Genomic DNA, 15,939 nt, shown 5'->3' on the forward strand with positions numbered 1-15,939 from the left:
CTGTCGTGGTGGGATTTGAACCTGCATCCCCATGAATTAACCTGCGTTCTGGATTACTAAGTCAGTGACGTTACCACTGCACCATCATCTCCCCAAAATATTAATCTAACATTAAGTATATCAAGTATCAGTCCCTATATTCTAATACTAAACATCAATCCTTGCCATTAATGTTGTAAAACGTCTCAAATCACATCACAGGAGCATTTTGAAACAAAACTTGACATCTACCATTCGAAGATATTAGGACGGCTGACCAAAAGCTTGGTCAAAGAGGCAGTTTTTAAGGAGTGTCTAAGGGGACCGGTAGGGCGATCCTTGTATTTTAACAGTACTCTGTGTTCTAACATCAAATATTGGCCCAGGTGGACGAACAATGCTGAATAAATATCGACCCCTAAATTCGAACAAAGGAGCAAAGGGATTTGGGTACTAATGTACACAAATCACTAAACACTACTGGAGAGTTCCTAAAAAGTAAAGGACTTAATGGAATTTATCTCAGAAAAGTTGGAAGTTGTCACAGCTGTTCAGAGATGGGTGTTCAGTTCTCGGCACCACACCTCAGGACGGATAAACTGGCCTTGGAGTGGGTGCAGCACGGATTCACCAGAATGATACTGGGACTAAAAGGGTTCAATGATGAGGAGGGATTGAACAGACTGGCTGGATATGTCAGTGGGGCTTTTTCAAGGTGTTTAAAATGATTAAGGGATTTGATGGAGTGGCTGCAGAGAAAATACCTCCTCTGGTGACAGAATCCAGAACAAGGGGGCACAATCTTAACAATTAGGGTTCAGTTGAAATCAGGAGGCACTATTTCACACAGAGGGTAGTGGTAATCTGGAACTCTGCTCAAAAGGCTGTGGTTGCGGGGGACAACTGAGGTTTTCAAGACTGGGATCAATAGGTGTTAGGTCAAGCTTGGGTGGGCGGGTAAATGTAGCCTCAAGGACAGATTAAGCCGCCTGGTAACTGAATGGCTGAATGGGCTGAAGAGCCTCGTCCTAGCAGGCTCGGGGGGAGGGGCTGAATGGCCTCATTTTAAACGCCTCGAGTTCGCGGGGGGGGGGGGTGGTGTTCAACCCGGGAACCTACCAACTGCGGTCAGACGTGCCATCAGCGGTACAGCTGTAACTTGGCAGCAATTCCCCGGTACACCCATGAAACCCCGTCCTCCAACTGACTGCCAGGGAAGAAGCACACAGCAAACATCCCCCTGGGTGTATATATAGCATCCTGCATGATACTGAGTGGGGGCAGGTTCCTGCACCCACACACATTCCCATTAACAATGAACACCCACCATGCAGACCCCTGTGGGGGTGGTTAAAACGCACAGGCTGCATGCCAACATTTTCAAAACACCTTCCAAAAAATAAAACGCGGCAGCTTCATTGCAATTGCATGCGAAAAAGGGAATTTTTTTTTTGTTGAGAAAAACACACAAGATCTCTTCAAATGCTCCCTGCAAATAAAAGAGCCTTGTGTTTGGCAGCATGCATTTAATGCTTTAAACTGTTGAGGGGGAGGGGGGAATAAAACGAGGCTGGGAGCAGAAGGAACGAGCCTGTTTCCCCCACCCCCATTTACAGGGACATTATGCTGAAGTTAAGGCTGTATTTCTGCAGCTCCTGGTGAATTACAATGCCGACAGCAGATACTGCAGCACTTGCCTTCCTTCCTCTGCTTTGTGCAGCAGCTGAAACCTCACAACCCCAATTCCACACCTTTTAATTGATTTTAGGGGGGGCTAATGTACACAAGACATTAATTTCCGTCCCTCTCCATTGATTTCCTTTCGTAAGAAAAAAAAATATTTATAAACGAAACCTCCACGCGTTTCTACCACTGAATGAATACACTCTCTCCTTGCACCCACTAAATCATTCAAACCTTGTCAGATTGTCTGCGCACCTTAAAATTATTTGCCAAATTGTCATTTTTTTTTAAAAATCGTCTTTCAGGAAGAAATCGCAAAAGTTCATCACGAAATCAAATCTTAAACCCCAGATTATTTGATGCTGCAGAACACAATAACTTAATAATCCACTCAATCTCTTACTTATACTGCAGCTTTGTTGTACCATGCTTTTCTTTTTTTTTGCATTGCACAGATCATCTTTTGCAAATACTTAATCTGTTGAAATTTTTTATATATATATATATGTATCATTTCGTTGCATGACATAAAACACCCAGAACTCGTGCAAATCGCTGCTTAGCAACTGAAGAAGAGTCCAGGCTTCTGCATTAGTCTTTCCCCCCACCCCCACCTGTTGCAATCAATAAAAGGCGCTCTAAATTATGCAAAGAGAAGATATTAATATGCAAAAATTAAGAAGATAGAGAGAGTGCACATTACCGGCGCTTCCATCGGTGGGCGCTGACTCCATTCAGCGCTCGCTAAAGCGCGAGAGCCCGCCTCCGCCGCGCGTCACCAGGCAACAAGCTGTCAATCACCCCCTCCTCCTCCCGGGGACCCGGCGGAAAATAATCACATGCAAATAAGTTGACGTCACCCAAACCCCCCTCCCCTCCCCCCGCGCACGTCATCAGTAGATGGAGGCGGGAGCTACTGCGCAGACGCGTTCGGCGGGGCCTGTGTGGAGGATCGCGCGGGGCGTAGGAGAAGTTAGGAAGGCGGACGGCGGCTTCATTATCGGACTTTTTTTTTCTTCTTTGGAAGGGGGGGGGGAAAAAAAAAGAGAATTCGTTTCACTCCCCCAACCTCCAGATTTGTTTCAAAGTGTTTCGAACCCGAGACGCCGATTTTTTTTTCTTTTGAGCGGGAGGGGAGAGTGATCTTCAGTTGGGAAGAAGGCACCAGCGCCATAAGTGAATCGGCTCCGACCAACCTGTCACCGCCCCCTCCCCTTTCGTCCGTTAACGGAAATAACGGTTTATTTTTGAAACGGGGGGAGGGGCGGGAGAGGCTGCGTCACAGAAGGAGGTTAACGTCATAAAGAACGGCGCGCGTGCGCCGTGGAGGCGCCCTGTCACGCGAACATCCCCGCCCGAGGGCGCACGCGTCGTAGCGCCAATTGGGCAGGCGCGGTCGGCGAGCGGAGGAGCGGCGGTTGGTGAAGGGTTTGGCGCATGCGCGAGGCCAGCGTCTAGAAAGTACCAGAAGGAAGGAAGAAACGACAACGACGACCGACCCCGGATCACGACCGAGCCGCAGCCCGTCGAAAGCCGTGCCCAGGAAAGGCGACGTTTCAGTCTGCCCGCCTGTGAGGGGGGGAGGGAGTTACCGGCGGTCCCGCTCAGGTGCCGGGGCGATGGCGGCTGTCAAGCGGGCGCTGTGGGACGAGGAGGAGGTGTTGGCCTACTACCGGATGCTGTCCCTGCACCAGATGTTCGAGCTGGTCGGCTCCCAACTCAGCCACACCGACGTCGAGGCCCTGTCCTTCCTGCTGGACGAGGCCTACCCGCTGGACCAGGCCCTGTGGGCGGCGGCCGAAGAGCCGGCCCCCGGCGGCGGCGGCGAGGAGGAGCAGGAGGAGGGGGCGGCGGCGGCGGCCGCCGAGCGGGGCCCGGCGCCCGAGCGGAGGCTGGAGCGGTTCGGCCGCCGGGCCCGCAGCCAGGCCTTGGACAGCGGCGCCCTGCACCGGCCCAAGAGCGGGGTGCGGCTGCTGTTCGAGCTGGAGCGGAGGGGCCTGTGCGACGAGAGCAACTTCAGGAACCTACTGCAGCTCCTCCGAGTCATCACCCGGCACGACCTGCTGCCCTATGTCGGCCAGAAGCGGGGGAGAGCAGGTAGGGAGCCTCGGGGAGAATGAAACAACCCCCCACCCCAGCATTGCCCTGTAAAGACCAGGCTGAGGGGTGGTGGTGGAACTGATCAAACTAATACTGAAAGGGATTTGATAGGGTAAACGTACAAAGGGTGTTTCCACTCGGGGGAGACTGCAAATGGAAGGTAATCACTAATAAATCCAATAGGGAATTCGGGCAAAGTTTGCCAAACCCAAAGTTGGCCTGTTTTATGTCTCGATCACACTGGGAATACTGGACTCAGTTCCCCTGTCTCCGTATTATTAAAAGGATATGGCGGCGCTGGAGACAGTGTGTACACAAAAACAAACCTCACGGCTGATGCCGGAACTGAGAGGTTGTAACTATCGGGGAAATGGGGCGTTGGCACTTTTCTCCAGAAAAGAGAAGGCTGCAGGGCTGACCTGATCAGAGGTCTTCAAAATTTTGAAGGGGGTTTGAGAGGGTAGATGCAGCGAAGCTCTTTCTTGTTCTCGGGGAGACCGAAACTAGAGGGCCAGAAATATGAGATTCGCTGATAAATCCCAGTAGGGAATTCAGGAGAAACTTCTTGAATGTGGAGCCCGCTACCACAGGAGGATTTGAGGCAATGTGTAGTTAACGCATTTAAGGGGAAGCTGGATAAACGCATGAGGGGGAAAAGGGAATAGAAGGATATTATGTTGGGATAAGATGATGTGTGGAATGAACAGGAGGAGAGCGTTTAGCCCTTCGAGCCTGCTCTGCCATTCAATTAATCATAACAGATCTGTGAACAAACTCCTTATACCAGCCTTTGTCCATATATCTTAATATCTTTTAGAACCAATCTGTCAGTCGGATTTAAAATTAACAACTGACCTAGCATCTACTGTTTGCAAAAGAGTTCCAAACTTCCACCACCCTTTGCATTTAGAAGTGTTTCCTAATTGCATGGCTTGGCTCTAACTTCCAAGTTATATTCCCGAGGTGCAGACATCCCAATGAGCAGATATAGTTTCCATCAAATCACAATATGAGGAGACCCGTGTATCATAAATACTGATCACTTGTTGCAAATGGCATTCGGTCCAACTGCTCCACATGATCCACCTCCCACCGCTCCTCTTCAGGAGGGGGAAGGCAATGGAGAGACTTGAAAACAAAATGAGAATGCTAATGTATCCCCTGGAATATATATCTTTTCTCACTGGTGTGCAAGTCCAGGTTAAGGGGACAATCTTAAAATTAGAGCTATCCCATTCAGTAGAGAAGTTAGGAAATGTTTCTTCATGCAAAGGGTGGTAGAACTGTGGAACAGCAATAAATGCTGTTATGATCAGGTGAGAGAGGTCTAGGGTTTCGTTTTAGCCTTCACCTGGTCTTACTGTAACAGGGTTTTATTCTTAAGCGCATTGTGTTTTTAGCTCCCCCTTGGTGAATCCTTGTTCACCGCTTTCCGATTATAAGGCAAAGAAACCAGCACAAACAGGTTTTCTTAGGTTTAAAGAAGAAAAGTTGAAATTTATTAAACTTGAATTCTAATTCGGTTGACGCCTACAGATACATGGCGTGCCCACTCGAGCGTGCATACGTGATACACGCATGCAAATAGAGACAGAAAAGAGAAGAAAAATAAAGTGGAAAATTTTGAGGCAATATCTGAAAAGTTTTTGTTACGGTTCTTCGAGCTCACTGTAGAGTTCTTGATTGTAGGTAGATCTTGCTTTTTGTTGGGGCTCAGTATTCTTAAACCTTGTTCGCTGTAGGAGCCTTTTCTCTCTTGGGTTTCATGTGTCTTCAGTAGATTCAGAGGCTTGTGAAAAAGAGATGGGAGCAGACGAGAGATCTTCTCAGTCCAGAAGCAAACAGACTCACTCAGTTCAAATTCTTCATACAATTCAGAAAAACCCAGGTTGCCAGGCAGGTTAGTCATATGACTAATTGCTCCTGTTGCACGCAATACCTGGTGATTCAGGTCCATTGTGGGTCGAATGCGTCAGGGAATTTGACCTTCCAAGTACTGTCTGTTAATGTGTAAAAGTCTTTTCCAGTCACAGCTGATCTGTTTAACAAGTCCTTTCTTCAGGCCAGTAACAGTTTAAAATCAATGTTCATGACAAAATTTATGTGCCTCATTTTTGGCAGGTGGGGGGGGGGGGGGGAGGGGTGCCTAGCATGACGATGCTAACTTGATATTAAATCAGAAGGATTTTGAGGTGGATGAAATTAAGATGCACGCCAGCCGTGAGATAACTGAATGGTGGAACTGGCTCAAGGGACTTAATGGTCTCCTCTGTTCCGATGTTCATAGACGTTGAGGCAGTACTGACTGTGTAATCGTGAGGTCAAGCAGGTTTGAGAGTGGAGTATACTTGGAACCAAGTTTTTTTTTATTAATGTAGGTTTGGATTCATGTTCAGTCTCTTTCCAGAAGGCATTTGATAAGGTGCCACATCAAAGGCTATTGCAAAAAATAAAAGTTCATGGTGGAGGGGCTAACATATTGGCATGGATAGAAGATTGGCTAGCTACCAGGAAACAGTAGGCATAAATGGGTCATTTTCTGTTTGGTAAGGTGTAACGAGTGGTGTGCCACAGGGATCTGTGCTGGGGCCTCAACTTTTTATAATTTATATAAATGACTTGGATGAAGGGACCGAAGGTATGGTTGCTAAATTTTGCTGATGAGACAATGATAGGTAGGAAAGTAGGTTGTGAAGAGGACATGAGGCTGCAAAGGGATATAGATAGGTTAAGTGAGTGGGCAAAAATCTGGCAGATGGAGAATAATGTGGGAAAATGCGAAGTTGTCCATTTTGGCAGGAAGAATAATGAAGCATATTATCTAAATGGTGAGAGATTGCGGAGCTCTGAGATGCAGAGGGATCTGGGTGTCCTAGTGCATGATTAGGAAAACTAATAGAATGTTAATGTTTATCGTGAGGGGAATTGAATATAAAAGTAGGGAGGTTATGCTTCAGCTATACAGGGCATTGGTGAGAACACATCTGGAGTACTGTGTACAGTATTGGTCTCCTTATAAATGCGTTGGAAGCAGTTCAAAGGTTTACTGGAGTGATACCTGGAATGGGCGGGCCACCTTACGAGGAAAGATTGGACAGGCTAGGCTTGTATCCACTGGAATTTAGAAGAGTAAGAGGCAACTTGATTGAAACATATAAGATCCTGAGGAGTCTTGACAGGGTGGATGTGGAAAGGGTGTTTCCCCTTGTGGAAGAATCTAGAACCAGGGGTCACTGTCTAAAAATAAGGAGTCGCCCATTTAAGACAGATGAGTAGAAATGTTTTCTCAGGATCGTGAGTCTTTGGAACTCTCTTCCTCAAAAGGCGGTGGAAGCAGAGTCTTTGAATATGTTTAAGGCAGAGGTAGATAGATCCTTGATAAGCAAGGTGGTGCAAGGTTTTTGGAGGTAGGTGGTAATGTAGAGAAATCATTTCAGCCATGTAGTTATTGAATGGCGGAGCAGGCTCAAAGGGCCGAGTGGTCTACTCCTAATTCCTGTGTTCTTTTTAAAATCATAGAACCTTACACTCTTTATTTCTGTTCAATACTTTTTAGTTTGCATTATTTATAATCAGCAAACTTACTGCAATTTGTGAAGCAGAGAAATAAAGTTTGAGTACAGTATACACATTTTCTCTCTGAATTCCAGGCTGGGGAACGGGCAGTGCAATGAATGCCACCACATTGACCATGGAAAGTGTACAGGGGCAGTTCGATTGTAAATGTCTGCACAGGCATTTATAATTGGGGGAAAAAAGCTGACAAAAATGTGACAACAGAAACAAATGTTTTGAAGGATGTTCCAATCAAATGGTGTTTTGCTTCTTCAAAGTCTGTTACAATACTAATTCTCACCAAGCAGCTGCAAGATGTTTCAAAGTGTCCGCGTATGCTTGGATGTGCTGATCAGGCCTATGGTTTAAAGGAGCATCGTTGCAGAAGGGATCATTGACAGCTCACAGATGGTACTTTTTTCATACTTTCAGTTGTACATGACATACAACTGTACCAAATCCTTGTCTCTATAACTGTATAGATAGATTTGCTTTATTTCATAGTTCATGTATAATGCTACATCTTCCCCTTTGCGTCTGATCATCTAAAAAATTTATATTCATAACTGTAACAAATCATAACTGAAAAAGAGAACATAAATGCAAGAAAAGTGAATCAGTTAATGAAAGGGGGGAAAAACTCAAATCGCTAAATGTGTTGAAAATCCTTACAGGAGTTGTTGAGCACGAACTAAAAATAAGGTCTGTAATGTTAAAAGATGACCAATTACAGGGGTCAACTGTGCAACAGCCCCAACAAACAAATTTCTCTGCAGCACCTGTGGAAGAGCCTGTCACTCCAGAATTGGCCTTTATAGCCACTCCAGGCGCTGCTTCACAAACCACTGACCACCTCCAGGCGCGTATCCATTGTCTCTCGAGATAAGGAGGCCCAAAAGAAATTACAGGGGGGAAAATAATTCTTCTGTAGAAGGACATTTCTTTATTGAAATGCATAAGATAATGTTTTCTATCTGTGACTGTGCGAAGCCTGAATGCCAGGTTATGCAAGTTGCCAGTTCATCACTCCTCTAATAGACATGCAAAAGTGGCAGTCAGGAAAAGATCCACTGGACCTTCAGCCTGTTCCAGCCAAACAGGAAAGCCTTGTGCACACAATGTATGCACCACCTCATCTTACCTGAAACCATGTAGTCTCTTGAAAGATTAAAACCCCAGATCAATTTGCAGGGGAATCTGGGAAGTTCCCCTCCTGTCCATTTGAGCAATCAAAACTAACCCAGGGCAGTAGTTTGGCCCGATCTCTCTTTCTGTTACAATTTTATGACCACCTCAACCAGAAACGGATCCACCTCTTGCTTGAAGGAATTCAGCAAATTAACGTTCAGGGTACGAGCCAGCAGAAGTCCATTATTCTCTGGGGAAAGTACCACTTCCTAGCATTTAACCACGATCTGGCCTTGTATCATTTGAAATTGTGACCCCTGGTCCTCCCTAACCTATTTACTTGAAAGAAACTCTCCACAAACACAATCTGTTCCTATCATCATCATAAACCTCAATGAAATCATTCATAAGTCTACACTTTAAAGTGTAAATGCTTACAGCAGCTGCTTTAACTTGTACTGCAAACTCAAATGCCAGTTTTATATAGAACAGGTAAAAATTGCATAAGTTAACACAAGGAGGTTCTGTCTTCAGAGTCCTGAATTTAAAAAGTCGAAATTATTGCTGCAGAGGTACTTGGTGAAGGAGGAAGAATGCAGTTTTTGAACAAAGGATTATATTAACATTTGTTATAGCAAGCCATGATGAAATAAATAGATAGGTAAAAAACTGCTACCTCCAATTTTTTTTTGTACAGTTGTCGTACCTGAAAGAACATAAATGTATTTCATGAATCTACCTGCTGTTGGTAAGGAGCCAATCCAAAACAAATGCTTCACCGTCTCTAGGGAGGTACTTTAATCGGCAATAAGGAAATGACATTTGTTAAATGAGTACTTTGTATCTGTCTTCTCAGTAGAGGAAGAGAACAAAATACCCAGCAGTACAAGGTCATCTAAAAATAAGCCACTGGTAGGAACGTAACTGGATTTAATATGGTTTTTATAAATGTTAATGGGAACCGATAAATCTCCAGGACCTGACTGTTTCCACCCTAGGGTGTTAAAAGAAATGTGGGGAAATCGTGGATGTGTTAGTCATAATTTTCTAAAGCACTCTTGATTTGGGAATTGTGCCTTTTGGATTGAAAAATTGCAAATATCACTCCATTCTTTTAAGGCAGAAGGGAGAGAGAAACTAGTTACTGGAATTTAGCATCAGGGACAGAGTGGCTGTGCTTTTGAACAAGAATGAGCTGATCAAAGAGAGTCAGCATGGATTTGTGATGGGTATGTCATATCTGACTAATTTAGTTGAATATTTTGAAGAGATCACTAACATGCTGGATAAGATATTGTCTATGAATGTTGTCCAAATGGACTTCCAGAAGATATTTGATCAGGTTCCACACAAGGGAGCATACTGAATTGACAGCAACCTTATGATGTGATAGTAAGGTGGAAATATGAGACGAGTAGGGATCATGGGAACGTACTGTAGTGGGATGTGATGAGATGTGTTCCACTAGCACTTGTACTGGGGCTTCAGGTTTCGCCATAAATATATCCATGACTTGGATGAAGAAACAGAGACTTGTATATCCAAATTTGCAAATGGCATTTTAATTAGGAGGCGTACAGTATGTAGGATAGATGGGAGCAGGAATTTACAAAAGGATATAGACAGGATATATTGCCCTTCAATGGAATGCTGTGCAAATTCACTGGAATGGCTTAGAAAGTTAAATTCTGAGGATGGGTTGAATAAACGTGGCTTGTATTGCCTTGAGATTAGACAGTTGGGGGTAATATAATTAAGGGGTTTAAAATGTTAAATGGATTCAACTGAGCAGATAAAAGTTGATGAATCCAGAGAAGCTGCACAGTCTTAAAATTATAGCTCAGCCCATTCAGGAGTGAAATCTGGAATTCTTTGCCCTGCCCTTCAAAAAGGCTGTGGATGCTGGGTCAATTGAAATTTTCAAGACCAAGATTTTTATTAGGTAATGCTTTTGAGGCATATAGAGCAAAGACGGTATGTAGGAGTCAAGCTACAGATCAGCCATGATCTAACACAATAGCTTGAGAGACTGACTTTCCTCCTCCTGTTCCTCTTTTCCCAGTTTCATGTTCATAAAACAGCAACAAATCGCAACTGAAATAGAAAGAGTAGTCAAAATTAGGTACGTAAATTTGCAGTGCAAACTAAGAACACCTAAAAATAACAAGTCAACATGGAGTAGTCAGAAGAAAGCTTCAAATAAAATCTGTAGAAGGGAGAACCATGAAATCACCCCAAATACTTCCTAAAAATCCCATTGGCTGTCATCATAAGGACCACCTATTTCCACCTCAGTAACATCGCCCATCTCCACCCCTGCCTCAGCTGATCTGCAACTGAAACCTTCATACATGTTACCTGTAGACTTGACTGTTTCAATGCTCTTGACGCCAGTCAACCATCTTCCACCCTTTATAAACTTGAGCTCATGCAATATTCTGTATCCAAACACACATCAATCCCCCTCATCTAATACCACTGTGCTTGCTGATCTAAACTGGCTCCCAGTTCACAAATGCCTCTGACTTGTTTTAAAAATTCTCAATCTTGTGTTCAAATCCCTCCATGGCTTTTCCCCTCTCTGTGTCTCATCTCCATCCCTACAACTCTCAACTCTTCTCCCAATGTCGTTAGTGACTGCCTTCTTCCATCTAGGCCCTAAGATCTTTAATTTCATCTCTAATTCTCTGACTCTCTCCTTTTTAAGATCCTTTATAAAAATGCCTCTTAAACAAATCACCCCTAATATTTCCTCCTTTGGGTCGATATCAATATTTGTCTGATACTCCGGTGAAGTGGTTTGGAGCATTTTCCGGTGTTAAAGATGCTATATAAATGCAAGTCGTTGTTATCTTGGATTCTCGCTAAATTGAACCATTTAGCAGTAGAAATTAGATTTGTAGTGTAATAAAATTGTTCAACTTACCAGTATGATTTTTCATCAAAGGCTTGCTGCACACCACAACTCTAGACCCATCCATTTATCCTCCCTCACCTGTTTTTGTCCAACTTAGCTGCAATCCTCCCTGATTGCAGGTGGCCAAAGGCTCCATATCATCCAATGCCCTTTCCCCCGACTCCATTTGGTCTGCTTTATTCAACCCTATACCCTCATTTCCATTGTATCCACCCATCCCTATTGTTTCCCCTCTGCCCCATGTCAATGCTCCCTTTGCTCTGCTCTTAAATGCCCTGGCCAAACAGTTCCTTCACCGTAGACTCACTCACGTAATCCACACAGGAAAACTACAAGCCTTTCCCACACACTTGTCCAAGCGGCCCCAGTCCTTTTTTTGGTTTGCCCTCCTTTCTCCACTTGTATCGCGCTGCCCCCACCCTTGCCATCTGACTGCAGTCTTTGCTGGAAAATTAAACATCTGTTTTAAGTCAGTTGTTTGACGATAGATAAATTGTAATGTTTTAAATGTGAGTTGCCATGTTCTTGGTGAAAACAGCAGATGTATGGCAATCGTGGGTAGGTGAGGAAAGGACAACAAACGTTACAGAGCAGAGGCCTGCGGCAAATGATAGGCCCAACAGACAGACGGAGACCGGAGCCCTGTAAGACAGGCGGCCCAACATTGAGGTACTGTGAAAGGGAGAAGCCTGTGGAGACAGCAGTAGAGCTAGGTAAATCTAATATTAAATGAAATGAACAATTTTACCTAAAATGAACAAGAATTTAAAATTTAAAAAAAACTTGACTAGAGCAGTAGATATTGGAGAAGTAGCACTGCCAGCTAACAATGGGAGAAATGAAAGGTAACTGCTAAAAGGATCCATGCTTCCCAATATCTAACCCAGGGATGTAACAATGTATCCCTTGGCAAACAAATGGAGTATTATGTTGATTACATACAGTTTCACATGTGCTGCTTCAACGGTCTCAAAGGCCGATGGAGAGAATACTTTGCACAGTGTGACCAGGTGCAAATCATTAAACTGTTCACAAACAGTGAACATAAATTCACTTAATTCAATCAGTGCTATTTGATTTTGTGCAGTAATACAAAATAATGAGCTTGCTAATTGTCCTCACTTTAGTGGGTCATCTTGCTTGACTTAAAACAAGCCTGGCCAAAGCTTGCCCTTGCAGCTTTGGGGAAAACTAGCATTTGTCTGTCCAGTTGTTGCCTTAAACCTGTGTCAGTATGCTTGGTTTTACAAGCCCAGCATCTAAATTTAACTCTTCCCCAAATCTCTTTATGTGGAACATTAATCGTGACAAGATAAGTATATCCAACAATTTAACTTTTAATACCCAGGAGGGACACAATTATGACAGATAAGTGTGGCAGACAGGAAATGATTGCCAGATGCAAAATTTCTAATATACAATCTATTCCTGATAGCTCATAGTAGTCTTCTGTGCCAAAAATTGAATTGGTGAATAAATCTCTGCATGTTAACATTGGAGAGCTGCTTTGTCTTTTACAGCCCATCTGTTTGTAGGTTCAGTGGTGATCATGTACATCAGATTTTCCAACTTAGTGCAAATACTTCAGTGGAAGGGATACTGAATAGACACTTGCCTCCGTTTTCACTGAAGAGGCTAGCAGAAAATGGCAGTGATGGAAATTGAGGGATATTACAACAATTAATATGGAAACAAAGATTCTAAGCAAACTTAAGATAGTGTCCCAGGAGATAGCAAAGACACTAGTTTCCATATCTCAAAATTTGGTAGCTAAAGAAATAGTGCCCGAGGGCTGCAAGGACATAATGTAGGAAAGATAGAGGCAGTCTTAGGCCATAAAGCCTCTTTTTAAAAAAAAAAGCTGTACCAGTCAGTAAGGTGGCTAATCTTCCTCAATTCCACTTTCCTGCCCTGTTGCCATATCCCTCAGTGTCCAAAAGAGTGTCAATCTCAACTGAGCATCACTGCCCTTTAGGGTAGAGAATTCTATTCAATTTCTCCTCATTGAACAGCACACTGTTCTCTCGAGATCAATCTAGTGAACCTTTACTGCACCCCTTCCTTGGGTAAGGATACCAAAACTGTACACAGTACTTGGTGCGATCTCTCCAAATCTCTATACAAACGTGGCAAGACTTCCTTGTCCTTTGTACTTCGACCCCCTTACAATAAAGGCTCGCATACGATTTGCCTTCCTAATTGCTTGCTGTACCTGCACTTTAATGTTCTGTGTAATTCACTTGTGTGGGCACCCAGTTCCCTCTACATACCAACATTTACTAGACTTGTCTTCTAAATTAAACTTCTGCTTTTCTATTCCTACCAAAGTAGATAATTTCACAGTTTCCCCACATTATACTCTGTCACCTTGCTCACTTGCTTAACTGGTCCATATCCCTTTGCAGCTCTTACAGCTTACTCTCCCACCTAGCTTTGTATTGTCAGGAAATTTTTGAAACATTGCACTTGATCCCTTCATCTAAGTTATTAATATATATTGTAAACGGCTGAAGCTTGCAGCACTACACTAGTTAAAACCTGCCAACCCAAAAATGACCTGTTTATTCCTATTTTCTGTCTGTTAACCAATCCTTAATTCAAGCTAATTTATTATCCCTCCATTGCAAATGTAATCCTATCTTCAAAAAGGGAGCCAGAACTAATCCAGAGGACTTTAGAGTTCTCTTACTTCTCTAAATGTCAATGGTAGGAAAAATACTGGAATCTTTGCTGAAACATCAGATGACAAAACATGTAGAGGCAAAGAATATAATGTTGATTTTTAAAAGGAAGATTGTTTAATCGACCTTCCTAAATTATTTGAAGAAGTAAGAGTAGACAGAGAATGCAGTGGATGTGGCATACATGGACTAGCAGAAGGCCTTCGCTAAGGTGTTACATAAGAGACTGCTGACAAAGGTCGTGGCGTTTGGGGCCTGGCTACAAAGCAGCATGGATTGAAAGATAACTACAGAACTGAATACTGAGTCTTAAGGAAAGTTTCTTCAACTGTCCTATGATGTCCATATTGGGACCACTTTCTGTCATATACTTCAGTGATTTGGTCTCATGAGTTGGAGTTATGACATCAACGTTTGCAGATACTACCAAACTGGACATGTAGTGAATAATGTGTAAGACTATCAAAAGAACTGAGGGGAGGAGAGAATTTTTGTTTTTTGCAGTGGGTTATGATCTGGAATGTGCTGCCTGAAAGGGTGGTGGAAACATTCAAAAAGTTTCAAAAGGGAATTGGATATGTACTTGAAAAACTTGGGCTACGGGGAAAGAGGAGTGGGCAACCCTTTTAAAGAAGCACAATGGGCTGATTGACCCACTTCTGTGCTGTACAATTCTATGATATTGCGCCAAAATTCAGAAAGACACACAGGCTTGCAACTGGGCAGATAACTGGCAAATGAAATTCAATGAGCGATGGAATAAGGAGGATACTTATGCCTTTGAAGATAAGAAACTAAATCAGTGGTACAAGAGCAAAGAGATCTGGGAATGCAGACATGTAAATTGCTAAAAGTAGCAACTCCAGTTAATACAGTAATAAGTAATGCAGTTAATAAGTGTAAACAGTAATAGGATTTATTTCTGGAAGAATGGAATACAAAAGCATGAAGGTTTTGTTAAACTGATACGGCACTTTAGATGGCACTTGAAGACTCTGCAGTCCTGGTCTCCAAACTAAGAAAAGGAAGTTGCAAAAAAAGATTTACGTGGGTGTTACCAGAATTGAGTGTTGCAATTAGCAAGAAAGATTGTGTAGGCTGTGGCTCTTTTTTGCTCTGAGAAAGAGGCCAGGAGGACAACTGACAGAGTTGGCTGTCAATCAGTTGAAAGTAGTTGAGTTCAATAGGTCTTAATTATTGAGCAGGAAGCTGAACTAGCTAGTGAGTCATCAGAATCTCTATATAAAACAGACTAGTTTCTTAACCAAATGCAGCAAGGGGACACAATGAGAGGAGACATTGTCGGAGTGAAGTTGGGAATTCGGTGCAGAGGGGAAAAGAGGAGCTCCTGTTGCCTTTTTTTTGCCTCCAGCAGCTGGTGAGTCTTCCTTTGACTCCAAGGTAGGTGAGTGCAACTTTCCATTACTTCATCTGTGTGAAATATTAACTAATTGACTAATTAAAAAATAAGGCTGTACAGAGAAGGCAGGGCTGGTGGTGTCCTGCAACTGCAGCATGTGGGAATCTGAGGAATGCACTGCAATCTCGGACCACCGTGTCTGTAGTAAGCATCTGCAGCTTGCACGACTTCAGCTTAGAATTGCTGAGTTGCAGGCATTGCGGAGCATCAGGGAGGGGGAAAGTTACCTGGATGCTTTGTTCCAGGAGGCAGTCACCCGCCTTAGAGTAGGGAGAATATTAGAGCTGGCGGATGGTCAGGGGCAGGAGGGGGTGATTGTGAATGAGACAGGTAGGGGGAAATCAGCATGTTGTGATAGAGGAGTCTCAGCCCCTGACCTTGTCCAACAGTTATGAGATTCTTGTTACCTGCGTGGATGAAGCGAAGGACTGCAAGTTGGATGAGTGGGCTGACCATGGCACCATGGTGAAAGATGC

General features: G+C 43.7%; 1 protein-coding gene across 2 annotated transcripts in view; it reads left to right on the forward strand.

Moving 5' to 3' along the window:
* The first annotated feature begins 2,574 nt into the window (after positions 1-2,574).
* The window catches only part of dedd1 (death effector domain-containing 1), a 36,269-nt gene continuing 22,904 nt past the window's right edge, over positions 2,575-15,939 (forward strand). The window contains exon 1 of one of the 2 annotated variants that reach the window (XM_068018429.1): positions 2,575-3,759. In XM_068018429.1, the coding sequence (XP_067874530.1) occupies positions 3,282-3,759 (478 nt within the window). In that variant the 5' untranslated portion in view covers positions 2,575-3,281. The remainder of the gene's footprint in view (positions 3,760-15,939) is intronic. The other variant, XM_068018428.1, reaches the window with a different exon arrangement.

Source organism: Heterodontus francisci, chromosome 39 (assembly GCF_036365525.1).
Source record: "Heterodontus francisci isolate sHetFra1 chromosome 39, sHetFra1.hap1, whole genome shotgun sequence".
Lineage (NCBI taxonomy): Eukaryota > Metazoa > Chordata > Chondrichthyes > Heterodontiformes > Heterodontidae > Heterodontus > Heterodontus francisci.